This window comes from Callospermophilus lateralis, chromosome 7 (genome assembly GCF_048772815.1).
Source record: "Callospermophilus lateralis isolate mCalLat2 chromosome 7, mCalLat2.hap1, whole genome shotgun sequence".
Lineage (NCBI taxonomy): Eukaryota > Metazoa > Chordata > Mammalia > Rodentia > Sciuridae > Callospermophilus > Callospermophilus lateralis.
Window position 1 is genome coordinate 53984704 of NC_135311.1, and position 27425 is coordinate 54012128.

The 27425-nt window shown below is 35.6% G+C and overlaps 1 protein-coding gene and 1 pseudogene across 1 annotated transcript in view; both read right to left on the reverse strand.

The window, feature by feature from the left end:
* The window catches only part of Slc25a24 (solute carrier family 25 member 24), a 47804-nt gene that overhangs the window by 15467 nt on the left and 4912 nt on the right, over positions 1 to 27425 (reverse strand). The window contains exons 2-5 of the mRNA XM_076861721.1: positions 17468 to 17594; positions 14861 to 14948; positions 9299 to 9410; positions 7147 to 7305 (exon numbers count right to left, since the gene is read on the reverse strand). Coding sequence (XP_076717836.1) covers positions 7147 to 7305; positions 9299 to 9410; positions 14861 to 14948; positions 17468 to 17594 — 486 coding nt within the window. The remainder of the gene's footprint in view (positions 1 to 7146; positions 7306 to 9298; positions 9411 to 14860; positions 14949 to 17467; positions 17595 to 27425) is intronic.
* LOC143405034 (DNA repair nuclease/redox regulator APEX1 pseudogene) lies at positions 5973 to 6927 on the reverse strand (annotated as a pseudogene).

Below are 27425 nucleotides of genomic sequence, written 5' to 3' on the forward strand. Positions count from 1 at the left end.
CTACATTTTTTTAAAGACAGAAGTCTATGTCTGGCTCTAAAATTAAGAATAATTGGTATCCTCAGCATGGAAAAAAAGGACACGATCAAAATTAAAATTATTATGAACAACATTCATAAGATAACATGAACCAAATTATGTATTAGGCTATAGCAAACCCCTTGAAACATGAGAAATAACAAAGTATACTGCAGGTAATAGATTACTCACTCCCCCCAAGAAGTAGTACTGGCATATACTATAAATGGGTACAAATGTGATTTGGATAATATGTGTATCAGAGGCTTAGACATTGGAACACACATAGCCTGGCACGAAAAAGAAAAATTGTACCTTCTAAGGGATATCTCAAGGTCTTTCTAGGCAATAAATTCATGACAAAATGTACCAACAGCCTAACCCAGAAGGTGTTGGTGAATTACTTGATTTATCCTGTAGAGCGGGTAATCATTTAAATATATTAGAACTTAGGATGGGCTATATATGGAAACTGATTAATAAACCAAAAAAATAATTAAAGAACTCAGCTATTCTTCTGATTGTTCCAGCTTATATAAAACGATTGGAAACCACTAAGGGGTGGGGGGAAAGGTGAAAGGGGTTGAAGATTAAAGGTCAATCATGTGACCAGAATGTGATCAGACCCCAGTAAAAATGCAAGATACCAAAGGCTCAGGCGAGCTTCCCTGATTGGCCTACGATACTCTGTGCTTACTTTTCACATGGATGACAGGAAAACAACCCACTGAGACTCTACAAGGAGAAAACAACAGAAGTTCCACATTTGGTACTTTCCAGGACTCAGCCCTTTGTACTTCCTTTTCTTGGCTGATTTTAATCTTTATCTTTTTCCTGTAATAAACCATAGCCATGAGTATAGTAGCTCTCAGTTCTTTGAGTCCTTCTAGTGAAATATCCAACCTGAAGGTGACATTGGGAACCCCCTGAATTTATAGAAACGAAAATTCTAAGAAATCCATTTCATTAAAAATAAATCAACTTCACAATAAAAGATGACAAAGGAAAAGATGAATGCTTATTCAACTTTTATCAAAATCAATTTGCTACTGTTCCTAAAGAAAAACACATACACACCAATTCTCTCACACCCCCTACTTTTTTAAAAGCACTATGTCTCTGAATATATTTTTAAATTTGTGTATATTCTGAAGGAATGGTAGTTAAAATATTGTCAGAAATTTTTTAGACAGAAATCTAAGGACAAATATAAAAAGTATTGACCTAGGTGTCACAAATACAACTTTAAAAAAAAAGTATATATATATATATATATATATATATATATATATATATATATAGATGTAGATGGGCATGATACATTTATTTTATTTATTTATTATTTTTATGTGGTGCTAAGGATCAACCCAGGGCCTCATGCGTGCTGGGCAAGCACTCTGCCACTGAGCCATTTTGAAAATATTTTTAAGCAACTATTATGTTCCAGTAAGTTATTCGAGTATGTCAGGTGGCTTCAAAGCTCTTGTATGGTTTTAATTCTTACAGTCACCCTTGATACATATTCTTACTCCCATTTCAGAATGAAGGAAAACAAGACCACATAGTTTTCATGCAGTATGAGAACCGTAAGTTTTAGCAGTAAAGAGACTCTGTTCCTTGTCTAGCTAGTTATAAAGAAAAAAAAATAATTCTCAGAGCTTTAGGATCCCCATGGATAAGATGAGAATAAAACACCCACTTCCCTGGGCTATATGAGGAATCACTGAGTCACCATTATGTGAGACAAATATTAATCTTTTCCTTTCCTTCCTCCTTTCTACTCTGACCAGCTGAAGGCTACACTGATAGGAAGGTAGCAAAGTAGGTCCATAAATGCAGGTCTTTTCTGTTACCTCAACGTTATAATAATTTTTAAAATTTCATTCTTATCCTAAGATTTTTAGACTTCAGAAATGCCCTATTTTGGTAAAGTACCAAAAAAGAGGCAAAATACAAATAATTTAAAGAGAAACCCTACAAAAATGGCTATAGATTTTTTTTTATTATACATTTGAACAGTCATGGAATGCCATATATTTAAAGTCATTACACACATTTACCAATAATTTAAGGTTTGATAGAACACTGCCAAATACCTATATAGACTGAATTTAAGGTTAGTAGGAGTTAATAGAGTTTTATTTTTATTTTTTTAACTGATTTTTAAAAGGAAGTTATCAGTAGCTTTCTTTCTTTCCTCCTTTTTTTTTACACAAATAGAGCACAACTTTTCATTTTTCTGGTTGTACATGATGTAGGGTCACACCATTTGTGCAATCTTACCCATGTATAGGGGTAATAATGTCCATCTCATTCCACCATCTCCCCCCGCCACATACCCTTCCTCCCCGCTGCTCAATCCAAAGTTCCTCCATTCTTCCCTTGCCACTCCCTATGTATCAACATCCACTTAACAGAGAAACCATTTGGCCTTTGGTTTTTTGGGGATTGGCTTACTTCACTTAGCATGATATTCTCTAACTCTGATCATTTACACGTAAATGCTATGATTTCATACTTTAAGGCTGAGTAATATTCCAGTGTGTATATATATCACAGTTTCTTTATCCATTTATCTATTAAAGGACATGTAGGCTATTCCCACAATTTAGCTATTGTGAATTGAGCCACTGTAAACACTGAGGTGGCTGCATCACTGTAGCATGCTGCTTTTCAGTCCTTTGGGTATAGACCTAGGAGTGAGACAGCTGTGTCAAATGGTGGTTCCAATCCATGTTTTTTCTAAGGTATCTCCATACTGCTTTCCAAAGTGGTTGCACAAATTTTGCAATCCCACCAGCAATGATTCAGTGTACCTTTTCCCGCACACCTTCGCCAGCACTTACTGCTGCTTGATTTTTTGATAATTGCCATTCTAACTGGTGTGACATGAAATCTTACAGTAGTTTTTTGATTTTCATTTCTCTAATTGCTAGTAATGTTGAACATTTTCATAAATTTGTTAATCACTTGTTTATCCTCTTCTGTGAAGTGTCTGCTCATTTTCTTAGCCCATTTATTGACTGGATTATTTTTCGGGGGGTTTTGAGTTCTTTATATATTTTTTTGAGTTCTTTATAAGTTTATTGAGTTCTTTATATATCCTAGAGATTAGTGCTCTGATGTGCTTATGGTAAAAATCTGCTCCAATTCCATAGGCTTTCTCTTCTCTTCAATAATTTTTCTTTGGCTGAGAAGAAGCTTTTCAGTTTAAATCCATCCCATTTATTCATTCTTGATTTTACTTCTTGTGTTTTAGGAGTTTTGATAGGTCCTAAGTCAACATGATGAAGATTTGGGCCTATTTTTTTTTTCTATTAGGTGCAAAGTCTCTGGCCTAATTCTTTGATCCACTTGAGTTAATTTTCTGGTGGAACTTTTGGGGTCCTCTAAGTATAGAATCGTGTCATCAGCAAGTAGTGATAGTTTGAGTTCTTCCTTTCCTGTTCATATCCCTTTATGTAGGGTAAGAGAGAGAGGTTTAATTTCATTTTGCTGCATATGGATTTGCAGTTTTCCCAACACCATTTATTGAAGAGGCCAACTTTTCTCCAATGTTTGTTTTTGGCACCTTTGTTTAGTATGAGATAACTGTATTTATGTGGGTTTGTCTCCACATTCTCTATTCTGTACCATTGATCTATACGTTTATTTTGGTGCCAGTAGTATGCCATTTTTGTTACTATAGCTCTATAGTATAGTTTAAGGTCTGGTATTGTGATACCTCCTGCTTCACTCTTCTTGCTAATAATTGCTTTGGCTATTCTGGGCCTCTTATTTTTCCAAATGAATTTCATGACTGCTTTTTCTATTTCAATGATGAATTTCATTGAGATTTTGATTGGAATTGCATTAAATCTGTATAATGCTTTTGTTAGTATGTCCATTTTGGCAAATTTTTAAAAAATATTTTTTAGTTGTTGATGGACCTTTATTTTATTTATTTATATGTGGTGCTGAGAATCCCAGTGCCTCACACATGCTAGGCAGGCACTCTACCACTGAGTCACAAGCTCAGCCCCACATTTTGACAATATTAATTCTGCTTATCCAAGAACAAGGGAGATTTTTCCATCTTCTGAGGTTTTCTTCAATTTCTTTCTATAGAGTTTTGTAGTTTTCATTGTAGAGGTTTTTTTTACCTATTTTGTTAGGTTAATTCCCAAGTATTTTATTTTAGTCTGGCTATTGTAAATGGGGTAGATTTTCTAATTTCTCTTTCAGAAGATTTGTCACTGATGTACAGAAAAACATTTGACCTATGGGTGTCGGTTTTGTAGTCTGCTACTTTGCTGAATTCATTTATTATTTCTAGAAATTTTCTGGTGGAACTTTTTGGATCCTCTAAGTATAGAATCATGTCATCAGCAAGTAGTGATGGTTTGAGTTCTTCCTTTCCTGTTCATATCCCTTTAATTTCTTTCTTCTAATTACTCTGGTTAGAGTTTCCAGGACTTTGTTGAATAGAAGTGGTGAAAGAGGGCATCCCTGTCTTGTTGCAGTTTTTAGGGGGAATTCTTTCAATTTTTCTCCATTTAGAATGATGTTGGCATTGGGCTTAGCATAGATAGCTTTTACAACATTGAGATATGTTCCTGTTATCCCTAGTTTTTCTATGTTCTGAACATGAAGGGGTGCTGTATTTTTTCAAATGCTTTATCTTCATCTATTGAGATAATCATGTGATTCTTATCTTTAAGTCTATTGATGTGATTACATTTATTGATTTCTGTGTGTTGAACCAACCTTGCATCCCTGGGATGTACCCCAGTTGATTGTGGTGCACTATCTTCTTAATATGTTTTTGTATTCAATTTGCCAGAATTTCTGCAGCTATGTTCTTTAGAGATATTGGTCTGAAGTTTTTTTTCCTAGAAGTGTCTTTGAGGGTTTTGGTATCAGACTAATATTGGCCTCATAAAATGAGTCTGGAAGGGTTCTCTCCTTTCCAATTTCATGGAATAATTTGAGGAGTTTTGATATTAGCTCTTCTTTGAAGGTATTGTAGAACTCAGTAGTGAATCTGTCTGGTTCTGGGCTTTTCTTTGTTGGAAGACCTTTGGTAGCACCTTCTATTTCATTGCTTGAAACTGATCTGTTTAAATTGTGTATATCCTCCTGATTCAGTTTGGGCAGATCCTATGACTCTAGAAATTTGTCAATGTCTTCCAGATTTTCTATTTTACTGGAGTATAAATTTTCAAAATGGCTTCTAATTATCTTCTATATTTCAGTAGTGTCCATTGTGACATTTCCTTTTTCATCATGAATTTTAATAATTTGAGTTTTCTCTCTCCTCTTCATTAGCATGGCCAAGGGTTTATCTATTTGCTTATTTTTTCAAAGAAGCAACTTTTTGTTTGGTCAATTTTTCTGATTGTTTATTTTGTTTCAATGTCTGCTCTGATTTTAACTATTCCTGTTTTCTACTACTTTAGATGTAGATTTATTCTTCTTTTTCTAGGGCTTTGAGGTGTAACATAAAGTCATTTATTTTTTGACTTCTTATTCTTTTAAGGAATGAACTCAATGCAATGAACTTTCCTCTTAGCACTGCCTTCAGAGTGTCCCAGAGATTTTGGTACGTTGTATCAGTGTTCTCATTTACCTCTAAGAATTTTTTAATCTCTACTCTCATTAGTAGCTTTTGCTTAATGTTTTCTTATTAAAAAGGGAGATAGCTCAGTTGATAGGGTGCTTGCCTCACATGCATAAGACTCTGGGTTCAATCACCAGTACCATAAAAAAAAAAGTGGAAGGGTGGGGAGGGAAGGGGTGTCCACAAAACAAAAACCTTGGGCTTAAAAGGAACCTTAGTCTTTCACAACAGCCTGGTTGAAGGATGCATATTCTTACAGAAGAGAAATACAATGCAGATTTCTCTAGAGAGCTGATGAAGAAGGAATAATTCAGCGGGGGGAATTATTTCCAAGGCTCAAAGTGATTTTTGGGAGATGTCACAGTGCTAGGTATAGCATGGTGGGCCAGTGATCACTGCCAGGGGCCAGGGCGGGGCATTAGAAGAGATCTTGCTGTTGTACAATGAAGGTAAAAGAGAGTGGAACAATAAAAAGTCACCAAGGTGGTAACCAACTTCTTGGCCCAAGTATTCATCATGTAAGTTTAAAACCTATAGACATAGGCAGTGTTGGGGCAAAGGTGTCAGAGGCTGTCAGCAAGCAGCACCCAAAACCATAGGCTCCCATGGAGTGAAACTGGCATTTTTGAGTTTTGTTGGTTTTTGTTTGATTGTGGGCTTCCCCTGGGGTTATGAAGGTTAACTTCTTCATGAACCACACTGAAGTCCCCGCATAGCATAAGGGGCTTGCTGAAGCCAAGCCCTTCAGGCCTGGTGCTGCGAGTACTCCAGTCTTAACAGACTGCTGCCTGCATTAGGTACATAACCCACCAGCACAATTGTGTCAGATTCCACCACAATCACAAGGCCTTCCTGGCCAGTTCCTCCTCACCAATGCCATAACAGACTTTGAACTAGCACTGGCTGGAAAGTAGACCCAGGCTGCACCATCTATTCTTGTCCAAAGGAGCTGATCAGGACTGATGGAATAGTCCAGGCTGCTCTTGAAGTTCAGGTAGTAGTCTGTTCTTGCAACATTTGGTCTCTGGAAGGCACATGGTGTTTGAGGCTTCCTCCTTTACTGTGTCTAAACCTTTCTTCTTAATCCAGGCTGGAGGCTGATTCACATTTCAGGAGCAGATCTTGAGTGCGGCAGATTTGCCAGTGGGTGAAGTTTTTGGATATGGAGGGTCTTCCTATAGAACTGGGCCATCTTCTGCTGCCTCTTTTTCATTTTTCTTTGCTCCCACCTTATTCTTCTTGACCTCTGGCTCTGTCTTGGGCTCCTCCCCATCTTCTGCCACTGCTCCCTTTTCCCCATGTTTTGGCATCCCTGTAAGGAATGACCATTGGTATGTATACCATGCTGCCCACCGAAGCAATATATTTTTTAATTTTTTTTTTTTTTTGCTTCAGTCTGAGCATGGCTCCTCCTTGGGATTTTTAAAAAGGTATTAAAGACTATTACTGAGAATTTTTTAAGCTTCTATTTCAAAACACCCACACTGCTCATTAATTTAGAATACCCTGATGAAGGTCGCGGAGCTCACCTGCATCATGACTTTCAGGCGATCCAAAGGGGCAGTGCTTGTTCTGGAGACCGCGCCCGCAATGCCTCCTGCCAGAAGCTGCCTCCACCACTGTCCGGACTTCTTCTCGTCTTCCGTGAATTCATCTGGAATAGTCAAACTGTCCCCTATGTCAATTCCCTGCGAAAGTGGAAAGAAGAGTATTGTATTCCTTCAATTAAGAAGACAATCCCACAAGTTCTTTTGTTACAGAGAAGAATTGTTATTTCACTGTTAAGATCAACTTTCCTCCTTTAGAATTTATAATGAACCAGTTTGGAGCACAGGGATAAAGACAGTCTATTCACCCAAAACATAGTTAAGTGTTGGTTTACAAGAAATTAAAATTAACAGTGAATGTAAATAAAACCAATAATTGCAACTTTTTCTTTTTATAGATTGAGTGACTTCTATTGGTCTAAACCAGAATGAAAGGGCATTTTATCAGTTACAGTGGATTATTTCTAGTTATAGCCACTTTTCATAAGACTAGAAAACCATGCCCAATTGGTGATGATATTTTTTAAGAAACTGATTTAGGACTGAGGGTGCAGCTTCATGGTTGAGCATCTGCCTAGCACATGCAAGGTCCTGGGTTTGATCCAGCTCACAGCAAAGAAAAAAAAATGTAAAAGATAAAAGAGAATTGGTTTGTTGCTGTGCAAGGCAGCTCATGCTTGTAGTACCAGCCACTGAGGAGTCTGAGGCAAGAGGATCACTTAAGCCCAGGAGGCCAACCTAGGCAACAAAGGGAAACTTTGTCTCAGAAATAATATCTACCTTATACTCATATCAGCATGCTTTGCTTTAAACATGCAAATGAAACCATGTATGGGAATATCCTTGAATTCCTTTCTTATATTGACTATGAATATTTTATATGTCTGACTTGTCATTTAAAGCATGCAATAGATTCAATTTAAGATTTAGTTAAGAGAAACATTTTTAAAATCAATGTGATGACTCATATTGATTCTAAATTTCACTAAAAGTTAACAAACATAGCTTAAGGGAAACAAAGTTCTATACTGACAATATTTTAACTTTATTATCTAAATGATTTTGTTGTAAAAGATTTTAGGCAAGAATGTAAGGTAAGGAGCTATGTTATGGTAATAATTCTCTTTTCCTTCATTTCAGTATCAATAAAATGGATACATGACTGTAGTCTTGACTTTTATCATATTTCTCCAAAGATACAACAAAACGTTAGGTAAGTATAAAATTTATCTAGGCAACTGAACTACTAATATGGAATTGTTTTATACTCATATTTTAAAATGTAAATGAGACTGTTAGTCATCACTAATGCTCTACATAAGCTTAGGCATTGTTACTAGCGGCAATGTGAACTCAAGCCTGCATTTAGTGCATATTAAATTTACTGAAATCCATAAATAAGTACAGAAGATAAGCCATTAAGAAAAACAAATTCTGGGGCTGTGATTGTAGCTCAGTGATAGAGGACTTGCCTAACATGTGTAAGGCACTGGGTTCAATCCTTAGCACCACATAAAAATAAATAAATAAATGTATAAAAAATACAAAAACATTATTTTAAAAAAGACAATTCCTTCCCAATGGTTTCAGGAACTAAATGCACAATAATAGAACCTAATTTATAACCACATATTTTAAAATATTAATAAAAATAAAAAAATTCAAAGTTTTATAGAATATAAACAGGTGTGAAATGCTAAAAAGATGAGCCTAAAAGATTTTATAACATTCAATAGTTATTATAAATGCCTTAAACCAGAGGTAAATTAAGGAAGTCTAACTGAACAAGTCCAAGTTTCAGAAGGGATTTTTGGTTTTATTATCAATGACCAAGAAATTATGACGTGTTGAGATGATTTAGGCAACATAGTATCACTGAAAAGTAAAAGTCTATGATTTTCAGACTTCTCTATGGCAGAATACTTAAATGCCATAAAGTCTGAACAACTTATTCATGAAGTTGGTACCTTCTCAGAATTTTGTAAATGTCTATTTATGTAGTGTTGGGGTTTTAAAAACTATTCTACAAATCTTTGCTACTGGGACTGGGCATCCTGGTCCTATAAGTATTCAGAGTGCTACTGGGTGCTAACTATATGACTTATGGCTCCAAACAATTACGAAGTGTACTTACAGTAGAATGTTTCCAGAAACGGATGATTTCCTCAATGTCTGTGACAGGGTTAAATAGGAAGTAGTCCCTCCATTCATTCCAGTCCACTGTCATGGTCCCATCAGCATCAATGCTGAAAGTAATAAAAAGTGATTGAAGAACAATAAAATTCGTGAATAAACCTAACATTATTGGCCATTTTACAGAATGACAATTTCTGTTCCAACTCAATAAATTTTTTAAAAATCCCATTCACAATTATACGTTGTTGAGAAGATCAGCCAGCATTTTATGGTCCTTTCAGGTAATTTTAACTGTCCTAGATAAACATGAACCAAAAAATTACAGAAAGAGTTCATTAAAGACTACCTTCAATACTCTATCAAACTCAAAGTCAACAAGCTATAAAGCACAAAAACTAGATAATAAAAATAAAAGAAATGTTATGGTTTGGATATAAGGTGTCCCCCAAAAGCTCCTGTGTTAATGCAGGAATATTCAGAAGTGAAATAATTAACATTATGTGAGCTACCAATCAATACAACCCAATCAATATATCCTAGTTTGAATGGACTAACTGGGTGGTAACTGTAGACAGGTGGTGCTTGGATAAAAGAGGTGGGTCACTGCAGGGATGCCTTAGGAGTGTTCATCTCCCCTGCAACACTCCCCACCTGCACCATGCATGCTTACTGGCGCACATTTCTCTCTCTCTCTCTCTCTCTCTCTCTCTCTCCCTCCTCTCTCTCCCTTCCCCCTTCCTCCCCACCCCTCTCCTTCCTGGTCACCTTGAATACAGTAGTTGTCCTCTGCCATATCCTTCACCATGATATTCTACCTCATCTTGAGTCAGCCAACCATGAATGGAACCTCTGAAAGCAGGAGCCAAAATAAACTTTTCCTACTCTAACTTTTTCATGTCAGATATTTTGGTCACAGCAACAACAAGCTGACTAACACAGGGAGATAGTAATGAATGGATTCATGGTCCATTTTTTTCTTGCTCTGGCACAGGAAGATATATATTTTTATGAGTGCATTTTAATTATACAGAATAATGGCTGCCATTATAGCATATTCATATGTTCAAATAACAAACTGTGACCATGTTCACCCTCCACTATCTTCCTTCCCCTTCCCCTCACTCCTTCCCACTCCCTACAGAAGATATTCTTAATGTTTTGTTACAACATTTGGGTATGATTTTGAAACACACTCAAAATATGTTATCAATTTCCTTCCACAACATCCACCACATTAAGAAGATTAGCAGTGATTATAAGAAATCAAACTCTTGGGCTGGGGTTGTAGCTCAGTGGTAGTGCACTTGCCTAGCAAGTGTGAGGCACTGGGTTCAATCCTCAGCACCACACAAAATAAATAAATAAAACAAAGGGTATTGTATCCATCTACAACTGAAAAACATTTTTTTTTTTAAAAAGAAAGAAATCAAACTGTTGGCACATTTTGCATCTTAAGGAATCCTAGTACCTCATTTTCAACTTTAACATTGTAATCCTAAATATTTATCACAAACTATTTGCTTGTTTTATAAGCTTCTTGAAATAAGGCCATATGTATTTGTTTTCTCCTAAGAATAAAACAGAATTGTGCCAGGATTTTTACTGTCTTGTTCCCTAAGTTTCCCTAGCTCTCAAAGTGGTTGTCAGAGATATAGTGCTCATTTATTTGTTGAATTAATTGAAGTTTATGAAAAAAAAGTTTTTGTGTCCCTTCAAATTTTATTCTATGATTTATACAGAAATGATACATAAAGATGGTAGCCAAATAAAATGCAATTTTTAGACATTTATTATTGTGTTTTCTACTGCCATTGTGTATTTTTATCTGCATATGTGAAATTACACTTAAACTTTTACTTGTCCTAGCACATAAGTATTAACCTTCCAAGCCTGATGTGGTGACACATGCCTATAATCCCAGGGGATCGGAAGAATGAAGCAGAAGGATGGTAAAATCAAAGCCAGCCTCAGCAACTTAGTGAGGCAAGGCCCCAAGCAACTTAAGACCCAATTTCAAAATTAAAACTTTTTTTCAAAATTAAAAAAAAAATACATTTTTTTTAAAGAGCTAGAGATGTTGCTCAGTGGTTAAGCACCCCTGGGTTCAATCCCTGAGACAAAAAGGAAAAAAAAAGTATTAACATTCCATTTGTGCATGAAAACTCTAGTCACTATTTAGAACATTGTTCTGGGTTAAAATGTTTGTAGTCCTATCTTTATCACTATTTTCTACTTTAAAACCTCCCAACCTTCACACATGAGTATCCTCCACAAAGCAAGAGTTTTTGTTGATTTTATTCACTGACGAAACCAAAATGTCTGGAAGGATACCTTATACAGAGTAAATACTTACTAAAAAAAATAAATGAACTTCAAATTCTGTAGTTTAATGCCACAGAACACTTAGTGTTGACAAACTTCTTAGATAAGATGGTCTCACTATGAATTTAAGTTGTACTTCTCTTTAAATTACTAAAGAGGTTGAGTATCTGTTACCACATTCATTTACTATTCATATTTTTCCTGCCTGTTCATGTCTTTTAGTGAGGCAAGGCCCCAAGGAACTTAAGACCCAATTTCAAAATTTAATTTTTTTTTCAAAATTAAAAAAAATACATTTTTTTTTAAAGAGCTAGAGATGTGGCTCAGTGGTTAAGCACCCCTGGGTTCAATCCCTGATACCAAAAAGTAAAAAAAAAAAAAAGAATTAACATTCTATTTGTGCATGAAAACTCTAGTCACTATTTTTAATGACTTTGTCTTTTCCTCATTCACAGATCTTTATGTAGTTGATTCCAGTCTTTCAAGTTATAACCTGGAAAACACCTTCTCTTTGTCCTTTCACTTGACTTGTTGTAGTGGCTCTTGATTTTAATGCAGCTGAATTTATCAATCATTTTTGACTACTACCTTGCCTTATTTTTAATAAATTCTTCCCTACTCAGAGATAAGGATAATACTTTCATCTACCCCTAAAAGTACCATAGTTTAACTTTCCTGTTTTGGTTGATATTTGTGTAGTGTGTGAGGTAGGAATCCAATTTCATGTTTGTTTGGTTAACTATTTATTGCATAGTTTTTCCTTCTCCCAGAGATTTGCAGTTTCTTCTCTCAAGTGACAAATCCAAACTACGAATGGATCTATTCCCAGTATCTCCATTATGTTCCTCTTATCAATTTGTCTATTTCGGTAGTAATATCATAATTATAGCTTAATAATAACTCTTGATATCTAACAGGTCAGCTCCCAATTCCATGTAGTTCTTCTAGGTTACTCTCGAGCCTCAGATTTTGATATAAATTTTAGACTTAGCTTGACAAATTCTTCCCAAAAAACCACGTAGGTTTTGAATATTACCAATTGGAGAGGAGCACATCTTCTATGTACTCTTCTATACTAACATTAATAAAGTTTTATCAGTTCTTATAAATGTATCATTTGAGGCATACTGTTTTTTCCTTGCAGCCGACTCAGTATGCTAATATTTTCTTTAAATTTTTACATTTATATCATAAATCATAATGTCCCATAATTTCCCTCTTTAATTAATTTGTTTGCTTTTGATATAGTGGTTATAGTGGTTCCCAGAAAGTTCTGAAGAGTGCACTTTTACACTCTGGAGGTGTTTTAGTTCTAGTTCTGTTCTTTGATAGTTTTCAAGAACTATCTGGGGCTAAAGTTTGCTTTATGGGAAAATTTTTAAATACTGATGCAATGTCTTTAATTGTTTTGGTACTTTTTTGGCTATTTCTTCATGATACAGTCTTGGTAAGTTATATTTTTCTATAAATTTATATATTTCACATATTTTCAAATTTATTTGCATAAAATTATTCATAGTATTTTATATTTTTTAAATTCCCGATGTATCTATTTGCAATTAAACATATTTACATCTCATTTTTCTTTTTTTCCCTCAATCTCTCCAGAGATTTCTTTTTCAACACCAACTTTGCCTTTTTTTGACTTTTTATCTAGTTCCACTACTGTCTTATTATCTCTCCCTTTTATCCTTTTTGAGATTATCCTGATTAATTTTTTAAAAATATTTTTTTAAGTTGTAGATGAACATACTGTCTTTAGTTTGTTTACTTATCTTGATGTGGTGGTGAGGATCAAACCCAGAGCCTCACACTTGACAGACAAGTACTCTATCCCTGAGGATCAAGATTATCCTGATTTCTTTCCCCTAACTTAGCACATTAATTTTCAGCCTTGACCCTTTTCTAATAAAAGTTGTAAGATTATAAAATTCCCCCAAGTACCATCTTAGAAATATCCCTCAAGTTTTAATGTTATCAAATCAGTATAATTCTTGAATTTCCATTTAGTTTCCTCTTTGACTTCTAAGTTATTGAGTACATGTCAATTGTGGTATTTTGTTATGGCAGACCAAGCTAACTAATACACCTTGATCTGTTCTGCTACTTGGATTTAGAATTGGCATTATCTTTAAAGCCATCATAGGGAATAGAGAAATATGATTTCTGTTCTTAGATCAAGATAAAAAAATCTTCACTTTTTTGTGCAAATGCAACTTTAGAAGCAGATTTTTATATGCTCAATATCCCACCATCAAAATTCTTTGTATCTCTTTTTCATGTTTTAGTTTTCTACTTATCCAGGAAAGCTTTTATTATCCAGTGCTAACAAAAATAACTCCAGGCACAAACTTGAGATTTCAAACCTCCTGTTGGACAGCTGCTTATAAAAGAAATTCTAAACAGAAAGGAAGAAAATGCTACTGTATTTTCCTGTAAGAAATATTATATTTCTATGAAGTAATATACAGATATAAAAAGAAATAAATTTGATAATAAAGCCACTAATAAGAAACTTGTAGATAGTGTGAAAACTGAAAACATTCAGGAGAATATTAATATAATGTAAGCATCCTTTCCTGTTTTCTTTTATCATGAAAAAATTGGTACCCGCCTTGTATTTATAACAAAAGTGTATTTGAAAACCCCTATACTTCAGAGGTTATGGCTCCATCCTGTGAAATAAAACATTTGCATTTGTAAAGTTTTATCTTACTAAATATTTGAACTGGACAACAGTATTCAAATTGGCATCTCTGTGTTCTTTAAGTTTAAATCAGTACTTCTCTGAAAACTAGGAAAGCTTTGGAATATTTTTATCCAGTCACATGTAGATTAAATAATCTGAAGAATCTGCTAGACTCCTTATCTTGAAACATCCAGTTCTATTGTCACATTAGGAACCAAATGAAAGAGAAAAAAAGAAAAGAAAAATGCAATACCCAAGCCCTTGGTTCATTATCTCTAGATTTAACACCTTATTAATGTCCTGCTGCCCCTGTGGCCTTGCAAGAAAGAGTGCACTCTGAGCATCCCTCTCCCGTTCCTTCATTGTAGATAATATACAAGTGCATACAAATGAACAGGGAGGAAGAGGAATGATTGATGCTGGATGTATGTAATGAGGAATGGTGAGGTACCGGAAAGTGTTTTAAAGTCACACATACAAATGCAGTTCTCTAATGCGGGATATTAAAATGAGAGTAAAAAATAATTGTCAACACAGTAAAGAGCTTACCTTCGAAGAATCAACTCTGCTTGTTGTTCAGAAATAGTTAGACCCAATATCTCGAGGGACTGGACAATTTCTGAAGCTTCAATTTTTCCTTTAAGGAAATGAAAAGATTATAAACTTAGAACTAACAACTACCTTAGAAACTTTGAATTTCAAATCACTTATTTAAGAGAAAGTTTGAAAAGACGAAGGCAAAACTATGCATTTAGGTAAACCCTGTCTGCTTAAATACATATTATAACATCAATATGCAAAATTTAACAAATACATTAAACAAGTATAGACATCCTATTTCTTTCAGTAATCATAACAGCCTTGTAGATAATAATGATTTTCCTCTGAAGAAGAAGCTCAAGTGGTCTCACCAACTGATGTTATTAAGAAATAACAGAACTGAAATTCAAATCAAGATCTTCCAACTCTCAGGTATATTCAATTAAACTAGGATTCATTTAAAAAATCACCATATCCATTGTTTAACAAATGAACAGACATTTATCATGCACAATGTTATATTATCCAATTGGTTAAAGACAAGTAGAAAATGAAGAAATGGAACCAAAGAGTGTGGAGTATTTTTTGAGAAATCCAGCAGTAAAAATAAAGAGAGTAAGGTTAGGAAAACAACGGGAGAGAGAAAAATTTTAGTGTTAGGGAAATCAGACATATTTATGTACAGGAGAACAACCAGAAGAGGAAGAACAAAGTATAAGCAATAAATGTAAGCAGACTAAATTTCCCTTGAGCAGCTCAGACTGAGGATCCAAAGACTGATCTACATGAAATAGGACATAACAAACAGAGGTAATTCTGTCAAAGCAGCATTAGTAGCAAACTTCTCAAGAAGAGACAAAAACAAAAATCACTGTTAGTGGTGAAAGGAAAGACTTTAACTAAGACAGGGATCCTAAAGAAATGACAGGATTCTGAGAGAATCCTCTTGGGGAGAGGAACCTGGACAATACAAGGGCAGTAAAAGGCATGAACTATAACAGCGAAATGCTTCAAACAACATTCTGATAATTCTCCTTGATAACCACATTCTTGAAGATTTACATTTAATTCTTGTTATTCACAGTAGTCAATGGCAAATGCTGGATTAGCAACTATTGAACCATTGCTCCTCTAGAAAATTCAGCGTTAAGTTCCTATCATCTTCTAATCACATCTTCATCAACTGACCAAAACCTAACCTTGTCTCATGTGTGTTTCTATTTAAAAGACATGTCATTTCTTGGAAACCCAGTAGCACTTAACCACTGAGCCACACCCCCAGCCATATTTTACTTTTTATTTTGAGACAGAGCCTAACTTGCTGAGGCTGGCCTTGAACTTTCGATCCTCCTACCTTAGCCTCGAAAGCTTGTAGAAATTTATCTAACATGTATTTTCTCCATGTAGCACACCATAGCCTTCTGGCCATGAGGAACACAGGACAGTACTTCAACTCTACTTTTAGGGAACATTTTGAAAAGCAAAAAATATCCCCGTAAAAAGTACAAGAACACAAAATACATTGTTCAAAATAGACCTTGAAAAGGACATGTTTATAGTCTGAGAGTTGAAATAAAAAGGCAGATGTCACCTTCTTTCCCTCAGCTAGGAATGTACATATTGAGCAGCTCAAATATTCCATTGCTTTGCACATGCCCACAAATGGCTGAGAGTGCTGTGAATATACATTTCAAGGTTACTTTTAAGGCAAATTCACAAATACAGAGTTCATGAATCATGAGGATCTACTCTATGTGCTTTGCTTTAAAGAAATCTGCTAAATAAAAATATGAACCTATCAGGAAAAACTGTTTCAAATATACCAAAAAAAAAGATAAATTAAGGGACTGGGGTTGTAGCTCAGTGGTAGAGCATCTGCCTACCATGCATGAAGCACTGGGCTCGATTCTCAGCACCACATATAAATAAATAAAATAAAGGTCTATCAACAACTAAAAATATATATTTTTTTAAAAAAAGACAAATTAAGGGAACCCTTCACATTTACTAAAATTGAATCATTAAAATTTCATCTTTATGTCCTGTTTGACTCCGAATTTTCTGAAATGGACAACTGATGTGTGCATAATTTACACATGGGGATAACTGACCGCTGCTGATTATCAGGCAACTGATCCTAAGGAAGCTTCATCTCCTTCTTGGCTATTATTCTACATAGAGAAGCCATAAGTCCAACCAGAAGGTACATAGCTAAAGGTCTACACACTATTTTTTTTTCTAATTTTCAGGATCAGAGAGTATCTTCTCTAAATTAATTCTGCCAAAATGACTATCAAATGTAAGAGAATATGAAACCTTTTCAAATTTTAGAATATTCAGTGTTCATGCCAAAAGAATTATTATTTTTAACCAATCAAATCATCGTAAAGTTCCATAGTTAACATTATATGTCAATAGACAAAGCTAACAACAGCTTTCTTCACTAATACTATGATTTCTACATAAAAATCACAATACTAAAATATTTTTTATTATTTTAAACAGGTATTAGTTGCTATCTTAAAAGAGAGAGACTAAATTTGCATCATTTTAGACTCCTGGAAACCTGAGAAGTAGTTCTTCATAGTTGATGAGGAATAGAAGAAAAAGACACACCATCATTATTTTTGTCCAAACTCTTAAATGCCAATTTCATTTTTTTCTCATGGTCTTTAAGGTACTTCATAAATTCTTCAAAATCCAGCTTCCCATCTTTGTTGATATCTCCAGTAACAAAAATTTTCTACAAGAAAAAAATAAGAGATATTTTATTGCTAATATGGATTAAAGTATTAAATTATATACATACTTCAAACAGATATGTTCTCTTCCTACAAGATTAAAGGAACATTTTTTTGCCATTATGTCATTATCCATTATCACACAGGCCTGTAATAAAAGCAACTATTCCACTTGACTTGAGATTGAACACAGAATTTAAATGTCTAACATAGAATTTTCCCCTTTGATTACCAAAATTAAATATTCTTTTCCTACAGATGATACTTAGAAAAGCTGTCATATCAAACTATCCACTTTTATATTAATAGAAATAATTATTTTCAATTAAAAAATAAGACCTTATGCTATTTGATATTACATGTATACCTTTGCTACCACCAATTAAGATATTCACAATCAACCACCCAAAGCTTATAAATTTTGTTGGACTGATGTTCATGCTTTTCTGGGTAAATATCACTGCATCGCTACAAGATAGTATAATGATCAGAACTATAACCCTAGACTCAGAAAGATCAGAACTTGGGATCTGCAACTACAGCTATTCTTGTAGGGAGATTTATGGTTTAAAATGCATAATTAGGAAAGAAGAAAGGCTTTCAGGAAATAATGGATCATTGAAGCTCATCTCAATCTCAAGAAACTTATAAAAATAAAATAAACAAAAAGAAAGTGAAAGAAAAAATAAAGAGTGAAAGAAAACACTACTGAGAGGGTTAGCAAGGTCATGAGAAGCTGTTTGAAAATATCAATAAAACTGATAAACTCTTGATATTGGCAAGTAATCAATGTCAGAAAATAAATAGAAATACCTAGACATTAGAGACACTAAAGACATTAAGAACAGCTTTATATCAAAAAATATATAAATGAAATTAGAGAAAAATGCCTAGAAAAAGAGAACTTATTAAAAATTGGCTTAAGCTAGGCTCAGTGGCACACACCTGTTATCTCAATGGCTAAGGATCACAAGTTCAAGGCAAGCCTCAGCAACTTAGCAAGGCCCTTAGCAACTTGAAGAGAACCTTTCTCAAAATAAAAAAAATAAAAATTAAAAAACACAAAGAACTGGAGATGTAACTCAGTGTTTATACAACCGTAGATTCAATCCTCACTACTTAAAAAAAAAAAAAAAAAAAAAAAAAAAAAAAACCAAAGACAATGAGATCTGAGTAGTCCTATAAATATTAAAGAAATATCACCTGTAATTTTAAAGCATTCCCATGAAGAAAAATTCAGGCCCACAAGGTTTTAACAGTAATGTCTAACAAACTTTTAAGAAAAAAATAAAATACCAATTTTCCAGAGAATTGAAAAGGTGGGAACATTTTCAAATTCATTTTATGAGGCAGGTATACTCTTGATTCCAAAACCTAACAGGAATGTCACACACACAAAAAAAGGAAACTGAAAGCACTATAATTAAAAAAATCACAAAACTCCTAAAAATATGTTAGCAAATAAAACCTAATACTTAATAAAACAGAAAATATACTATATGTGTATGCATGTACACATGTCTATATATATAATGAATGAGGTGAATATATTCCAGTAAAGCCCGATAGGGTTAATTTTTTTTTATTTAACAGAAAAAGAAAAAGTCGTATGATTATCTTAATTAGCATTTGATGAATTCAACATCATTGATGGCTAAAAACTGTAAGCAAACTAGAATTAGAGACATGCTTCCTTAGCCTGACAAAGGGTATCTCTAAAGAATTCTAGCCTTTTTTGACTTGGCTGGTTTTGTGGTTATCTTATCTACATCCTAAATGGCCTTGATTAAAATAATACCAATTACTACTAACTGTCTTAAAAGCAAATTAATTTCTATTATGTCACTGGAAAATAATTATTACAAATTGATTCATTTTACAAATTAGATTGAGAATAATGTTCACCTAGAAATCATTTCCTGATTACTCAAAATATATACAACAGTGTGCAGTGAGCAGGGCTGTTCCTGGGTGGACCGCATTCCTAGTCTTGACTGGTTTCACCTGTGTGTGAACTATGAGTGCACTAGTAAAATCTAGATCTAGAGGAAGAGGAGATGGTCTAGAAACTTCCAGTGCAAATTAAACCTATAATTGCTCTAAAGAACAGGGTAAAAGAAAAAATTCTTAAGAGAAACCACCACCAATTAAAAGTCAGGTTATTCAAACTGAAGAGGAGAGGAAGAGGAGGAAAGGAAGAAGGAGAAAGAGAGGAAGAGGAAGAAGGAGAGAAAGAGGAGGAGAAAGAGGAAATTGTTGTGGATGAACTTGAAGGAGAACCTAAACTTAATGTTGACTGCCTGGAAATGAGTATAAAAAGTACTGTATGTGAGGGTGAAGATGGCCCAGATGTGAAAGAGGATTTCACCTAATCTAGAGTGTGCTAAAATTCCAGAAACAGGTGATCAGGTGATGTACAGTCATAAGTTAAAAAGAAGACAAGCTGAAGACATACATGTTGTTGACTAATTAAATTTTCTTAATAAAGTTTCACAATTTTCTCTGAAACAAAAACACATTCAAGATTTGCATCACCCAAAAGAAAATGTCATAGCATTTATGAATCCCATCTATGTACTTAAGATTCAACTAAGAAGTTCATATTTTGGTCATTGGAAATATTAGTGAACATCTATAATTTGGAAAGGGGATTGAAATTGCAACCTCTCTTATAGTAAGCAGACTTCCAGAGTGACAATCACCTGATGACTCTAATTTAACAATAATATAAAAAACTAACTTGTCCCTTTTGAATTATCTAGCATATTCCTCTGTGAAAACAATGAAATCCAACTAAAAGAGTAAACAAAAACTATTTATTGTGACTAGGTATAGCAAGGAAGTCAGCATCCATTGGACATGATTGGCAGAGACTCACAGGCCAGTGAAGTAGGAAGGCTACAATAGGAAAGGGAGGCTCGGGGTTCTCCCGGATTGGAGGCTGTGGGCACAGGGAAGCTGTAGGCCAGATAACAAGAGGTAGAAGCATCCTGTGTGACTGTTTAAGGCTGCATATTTGGCCTTCTTTGGTTGGTCCTAAGTTGGTCCTAAGTCAGGATGAAAATTAAATAAGCTGTCAGGGTAAGCTTTAGGAGTCTTAAATTAATGGAATCCCAGCCGTCTGGGGCTGAAAGTTACAGAAGTTACTGCTTAGTTTTCTGGACTGTCTCAGGAAATAGAAATCTGACTTTCTACAAATCTGACATAAACTGGTTTCCTGGTCTGTTTACTTTAGATAAGGGGCTGGTTTCTTGGGCAGGTTGTTGTAGGCATAGTAAAGAGCAAAACAAAACAGAGTATCATTCAAAAAAACCCATTAGATAGCTACCAAAATAAAAACTTTCTCTTGCATTTTAACAATACAATGAAAGTTTCTATCTTTTCTCTAAATCAGTTGAATTCTCAGTCTATATAAATGAATATCCTACTAGGAAAGCTAGGGACACGTGAGACTGAGAATTCATGAAGAACATTCAACTTTAAAAGGAAAAGGAAAAATACTTCAGGGTTTGGCTGTGTTTTGTTTTTTCAGTAATTGGAAACATATACAGAGAAAATGTTTTGGACTGAACTGTTCCAGAGACAGCATCCACTCCAGGCCTCTGTGATCACAGAAGTGTTCCTCAGCTACCCAGCACTATAACAAAATACCTGAGAGGATCAAGGTGGAAAGGTTTATTTTGGCTCAGTTTCGGTCCATGGTCCCTTAGCCCTCTTGCCTTTGGCCTGTGATGAAGCAGCATATTATCAAGGTGTGTGTGGTAGAGCAGAGCTACTCACCTCATGATGGCTAGAAAGCAAAGAAAGAGAAGGGCAAAGGTGCCAATATCCCCTTCCAGGGTACATCCCCATATGACTGGAAAACTTCCCCAAATGTCCCATATTTTAATGGTTCCACATCTCCAATAGCACCACAGCCAGGACAAAGTCTTTAACACACTGACCTTTGGGGGACAATTATCCAAACCATAGTAAAAGTTGAAGAAACCGGGATGCAGTGCTTGGTGTATGGAATGTGTGTGAAATACAACTGATACCAACTAAATAGATGTTTAAAATAAAGACTCCTAAATTCATGTGGCTAATAGGAAGAGTTTTACTAAATTTTAATATGACAGAACTCAACAGACATTTTTGTGATCAGAAAGTACCAATAGTCTGAAATAAATTTACACTCTTTACTCTCAAGGATCACCATGTCTGCTTGGTCAAATATCAAAAGAGCAAATATAATCAGAAAGTATAGACAGTAATCATTTCCAGAGAGAAAACAAGTTGGAAATAGAATTATTGGGAATAGAATTATTCACGAGGCTGTACATATTGAGAAAGAGCCTGTAATTTGGCCTGTTAGAAAGAGAAAGGTTCAGAAAAAAATGATGTCCAAGCTCAATCTTGTGGTTAAGGTCTGATAATTAAGGCATGATTGATTGAGGAAACCTCAGTAGTGTTAAAAACCCAAGAAGACAGCCACTCAGACTGTACTCCTTCCAGGAAAAGAAACTAAAACCTAACATGAGGGAACTCCCAGCAACCACTCCACTAGTCACACAGGTAGAATGATTCTTCCAGTCCCCAAACCCCAGAGGGAGCATCTTGAGACTAAATGCCCACCTAGGCTGCTAAAGACAGGTGGCCACTTTGAGTCATCAATTGGAAACTAATCCCAAGTTGGAAATTTTAGTATAGCCAGGGAGAAAACTGAGATACTTGAGAAAAGTATTGGCTGCTTAATAAACAGTAACTTTGATAGACCCCGGAACACTAGCGGCTCTGGTCAAGCTTGGGAACATGTAAATTTGGCTTTACCACTCTCCCAGAGACCCCTCCAGGGCTCCCAGCCACAGCAGCTCTGATCAAAACACCAAAGAAGTCCACCTCCTCATCCTCCTTTAGGTTTTGAATGACCCCTAGATTCTCCAGGCCTTTCTGAAGTTCAAGGATGTTCAGGGTCCCATCTTCATTGTAGTCCAGGTACCAAAAGAGATTACTACAGAGATCATCCATCTGTGCCTCAGGAGGCAGTAATGGTCCATGCTGCAGTCTCTGCATCCCCCAGAGGCAGAAGTTCCCAGAAGTGAGATAAGGAGAAACTCTGCCCACCAGGAGCGCAGTGAGAAAGACACCTAAGATAGCAGCCTCCTGGGAGCTGCCAAAAACAAAGCACCTCTGCATGTACCTATGCAGGAAGCAGAGGGTTTCCTGAGGAGCAACGCATCAAGGCAAATGCAGGGCCGAACCAGATGGCCAGCACTAGGGGCCACCAGGAAGGGAGGCCATGGAGTTCAGGTCACACTAGCAGGTCAGCTGACCACATGCTTTCTTTCCACTGCAGGTAGAGCTGAGAGGGGGTGACTTAGCTCCTTCCTCCAGAAACTTCCAGAGATCCCAGCACAGGGCTGTCTAAAAAGTAGAGCTTACTTTTTTGGAAAAGTGGGTATGAGTGTTGGGACTTGAGACTGGTAGGTAAAATGGCCAGAGTTAAAGTCCACCAACTCTTTTTTTTTTTTAAGTTAATAGGTTGCAAATGTTAGAAATCCTTTTAGGGTTGAGGTGCTGGAGATTTCCTGCCAAAATATTGGGAAATGAATGAAAATCTGCCCTTGTGGGCCTTTCCTTCTATGATTCCCCCATTCCCACCTCCCACCTGCAGAGAGCAGTGGTGTTGTTTTCTTCTTTCTTTTCACTCAGTATCTACAATGTTTTCTGTCAAAGCCATTCTATCCTTTAACAGCTATTAGAGCACACGGGGAGGATAATCTCAGAATGGGCAGAAGTTCAGTAAATTGGTGTCCCACGGAGAAGGTGGGAGATACTCAGAAACAACATCTGTGGGTTTTTAATCCCCACCCTCCAGAACCACAGGGGCCCTGGCTTCCTCTGCATGTTCCCTCTGCGTGTTTTCCCTTCCTGTTCCACTGGAAGTGTGGGGTCACTGTAAAAAATCTCCACTTTTTTTGTAATTTATTTCCCTAAATAATATGCTCTTTTAAAAGGGGAATATTAAAATTCATAAGGAAAATTACGTCAGCTGTTCTCTGTTAGCTCTACATATCATGTCACGTATTGGAAACATAAAGAGGACCATTACATGTGCTTGAAATATGGTGGGTTTCCCTTTAGGAGAAGATTGCACTGTGCTTAGTCATAAGTACTACCTTAGGCTGCGCAATAAACATTTCCCCCAGAACGGTTGAGCAGTGGCAAATGTCTAGTTGTTTCACAAGATGCACTGTGGCCCAGTCAAGAGTGTATTGTTCCACAAAAGAGGAGCTTATATTTCACAAGAAACATTCCTTCCCTGAGCTCTGCAGGGGAAGCAGGCAGTGGCCAAGAGTTATAGATGACATGTTCAGATAGAGAATAAGCTTCTAAAGGACCAAAAAGAAAACACAGAAGTCTTAGGCAAAGTAAGAAGGAAAATAGCCTGACAGCATTTGCAGAATTAATAAGAGAGCAGCCATAAGGCTAATAGTCTCATCCAATAACAAGCAAGTCTTTTTGTTGAATAGCTCCTTCCACTTTTTGAAATTACCTTGTTCATTATTTATTATTCTTTAGTCCCCATTTAAGTAATACACAGAGCCTAGTATGGTAGAATTTCAAGACTACAATGATAGACCCCCTTTGTCTTGTTTACCACTATACACACAGTTTATTGAACACTGCTGGCACCATTCAAAAACATTGACTGAATGCACTGAATATTTACACTGTGTTATTTGGTGAGTTATTAGACATTCCTAGTTTATATCTGGAGCTTCTGGGCATTAAATGACTTTCCCAAGGCCATAAGTCTAGTGAGTAATAAAAACATTTGGATCCCGTCCTGATTGTACAGCCTATAACCACTATATGCACTGCAACAGTTAATGTGTAGTAAACATGATGGTCCATGTTTCACAGTGAGGCTTCAAACTCAAACTTTCTCAACAAATCTTTTTGTTCTTTTCATAAATCCATATATATATATATATATATATATATATATATATATACACATACATATATATATGTATATATATACACACACATACACACACATATATTCTTAAAAAGATAAGATTTTTTTTTTTTTAACTCGGAGTGATCAAAAGAAGTTAAACAGCAACTTCCAGAATATTTTCTTGTGGAAACTTATTTATTTGTAAATGCCATAACTTGAATACTGATAAAGGAGATAATTCTGAATGGGCTAGGGTAAAATTATAAAAGTGATATAAGGCCTTAAACAATGGTAAAAATCTACTAGGCAGAATGAGAGAAAGCCCAGGCAGAGAAAAGGAAATAAATGGAGTAAATATACACAGTTGTGGCCCCCACAGGGAACACAGAAGGTTGGGGGTTTGGGAAAGGGACTGAACGTTTTAGAATGCTGTCAAGACAGAAAGGGTACAAGGCCTTACTATGAAGTTCTTCCCTTTATTTTTTTTTCCTTTTTTTAGAAACTTTATTTCCACAATGAAAAAAAAAATAATATCGTATTTTAGAATATAAGTCAAGAAAAAAAGGAAAAGACACAGATTTTATATATTTAGAACATCTAACATACATGTAATTGTAATTCCATTGTTTTTCTTGTACCATAATCCCCCTGCTGAGATGCCTTAAAATGCACCTCTATGACTTGGATATCATGTTTCTTAGTATCGTTCCAAAAGCTAAAATGGTTCTGTTGGTTGATATATTTTAATGGAATAAATCCTCCTGGTTAACAGAGGAATTATCTCATGCAATGGAATGCTGAAAAGAATTTCTATTCAAAGCAATAAACATTTGCTAAGTTGCTGTTTTTGTATGTGATTCTATTCCATTTTTAGTTGTAAAATGTCTCTTCTCCAGACAGATAATCAAAACTTGTAGAATATAAGAATTAGAAAAGCCCCTAGATCAGAGTACCCAGTCCAGCCACTCTACTGACACAGCCACTCTGCTGACACTACCTACTTGTTCAGCACACAGTATCCCCATGAGAACTGAGAGTCCTCAGGGAGTTCATAATCTAGTACATGTGAAACCACATTTTAAAGGTTTCTGTTTTGTTTTTTTTTAATGTGAAGTTTCATACCCAGTCACATGTGCTCTTGTTAAAAGCTCTGTCCAGGAGGCAAGGGAGATATCTATATTTTAAGAATAATAAAATTAAAGCCTGAGTAAAGTTTAAATTTGACTATAAATATATGGTCAGTTCACACAAAGAATGGAACTCTTCGAGCATGCTAGTTCCATTCCTGCTCTTTACATCAGTTTTAGTCCATGTGGACTACTATTACCATGTACTTGCTCAAACAACAGACATTTATTTGTCACAGTTCTAAAGTTTGAAGTCCTAGATCAAAACACTATCAGATTCAGTATCTGCTGAGGGCATAGTGGAAGAGGCAAGGGAGCTCTCCTGGATCTCTTATAATAAGAGTACAAATCCCATTCATGAGGGCTCCATCCTCAGGACCTACTCACCTAGGTCCCATTGAGGACTATTACCTCAGGGGTTAGCATTTCAACATAGGACTGGGTAGATACAAATATTCAGTCCATAACAGTTATCTCCTCAGTTCAATAATCCTATGATGCCTTCAATTCTATATCTCCTAAGAAAGTCACAGTAAAAAAGGTGACTATGAAAATCAGGCAAACAACTTAGTTTTAAAATGGCCTAGAATTTCCCAAGCTAACTGAACACCTTTGTTAAGTAGCAAGAACTGAGCTTGGGTAAAATGGCCAGCTGCTCACCATGATTTTGTGCTCCTCATAATTTTCATTTTGGTAAATTGAAATTTCCATTCCTCAAAATTTGTCCTATGAAGATAAGCAAGCCAAAATGAAAGAAAAAACATGAATACCCAGGGATTCACTACCATTTCACTTATAATCATTTTGAAACTCTCAATAAAATGATAAACAATAAAGAATTGGTAACACATGCTACAATTATGAAATGGAGTATCATAAAAATCAATCAAAAATTCTCAAAACTTTTGGTATCAAGATGCTTTTACTATCTTAAAAATTATTAAGGACTCCAAAGAGCTTCTCCATGTCATAGGAACCATGGAGCTATAACTCACAGATCTTCCTTCAAGGGGTCCTGCTGTGGGGAACACAGCTGACTGGCATCCTCTAGTCTCTTGTCTTGGCACCTTCAGATGCACCACAGTGAGCTCCACTGCCATCATTTCCCTGGGCTGCTTCCATCCAGTGACTGGACATGGTGAGGAATTCAAACTGGACCATTTCTGGACTTGCTCACAAATAACGTTTGGCTGACTCCCTATCAGCCTGGCCCAAATTTTCGCAGAGCTTCTCTGTTGAAGTTCTTCTTACATAGTCCTTCCTCCCCTCCCCCATGAACAAGGAGGGAAAAACTGGATCCTGGTTAACTAAAGGGTCAATATGGGTGCAAAACAAAAACAGCAATATTGCATTGCATTACAACAATATCTAGGAGTGACCTTGAAAAATAGTAGAGAAGAAAAACTTTCCAGTGGGAGGAATCATTCATTCACTTTGTATAGAAAGAGAAATGTCCTTAGGTGAGAAGATAGGTAATCACTGAACTAGCACATGGCCTGTCCAGTTCACAGTAAATACTGTTCAGCAGTTGGCCTAAACCAAGGAATCACTGGCCATATCATCCACCACATATCTTAGTCCATTTTCTTGTCACTATAACAAAGTGATTGAGAATCAAAAATTTATAATTTATATATATAGTGTGTGTGTATATATATATATATATATTTGTATTACTTTGTTCTCATATATATATGACTCTGGAGACTGAGAAATCCAAGAGCATGGTGTTGGCTTCTATTCAGCCCTGGGTGAGGGCC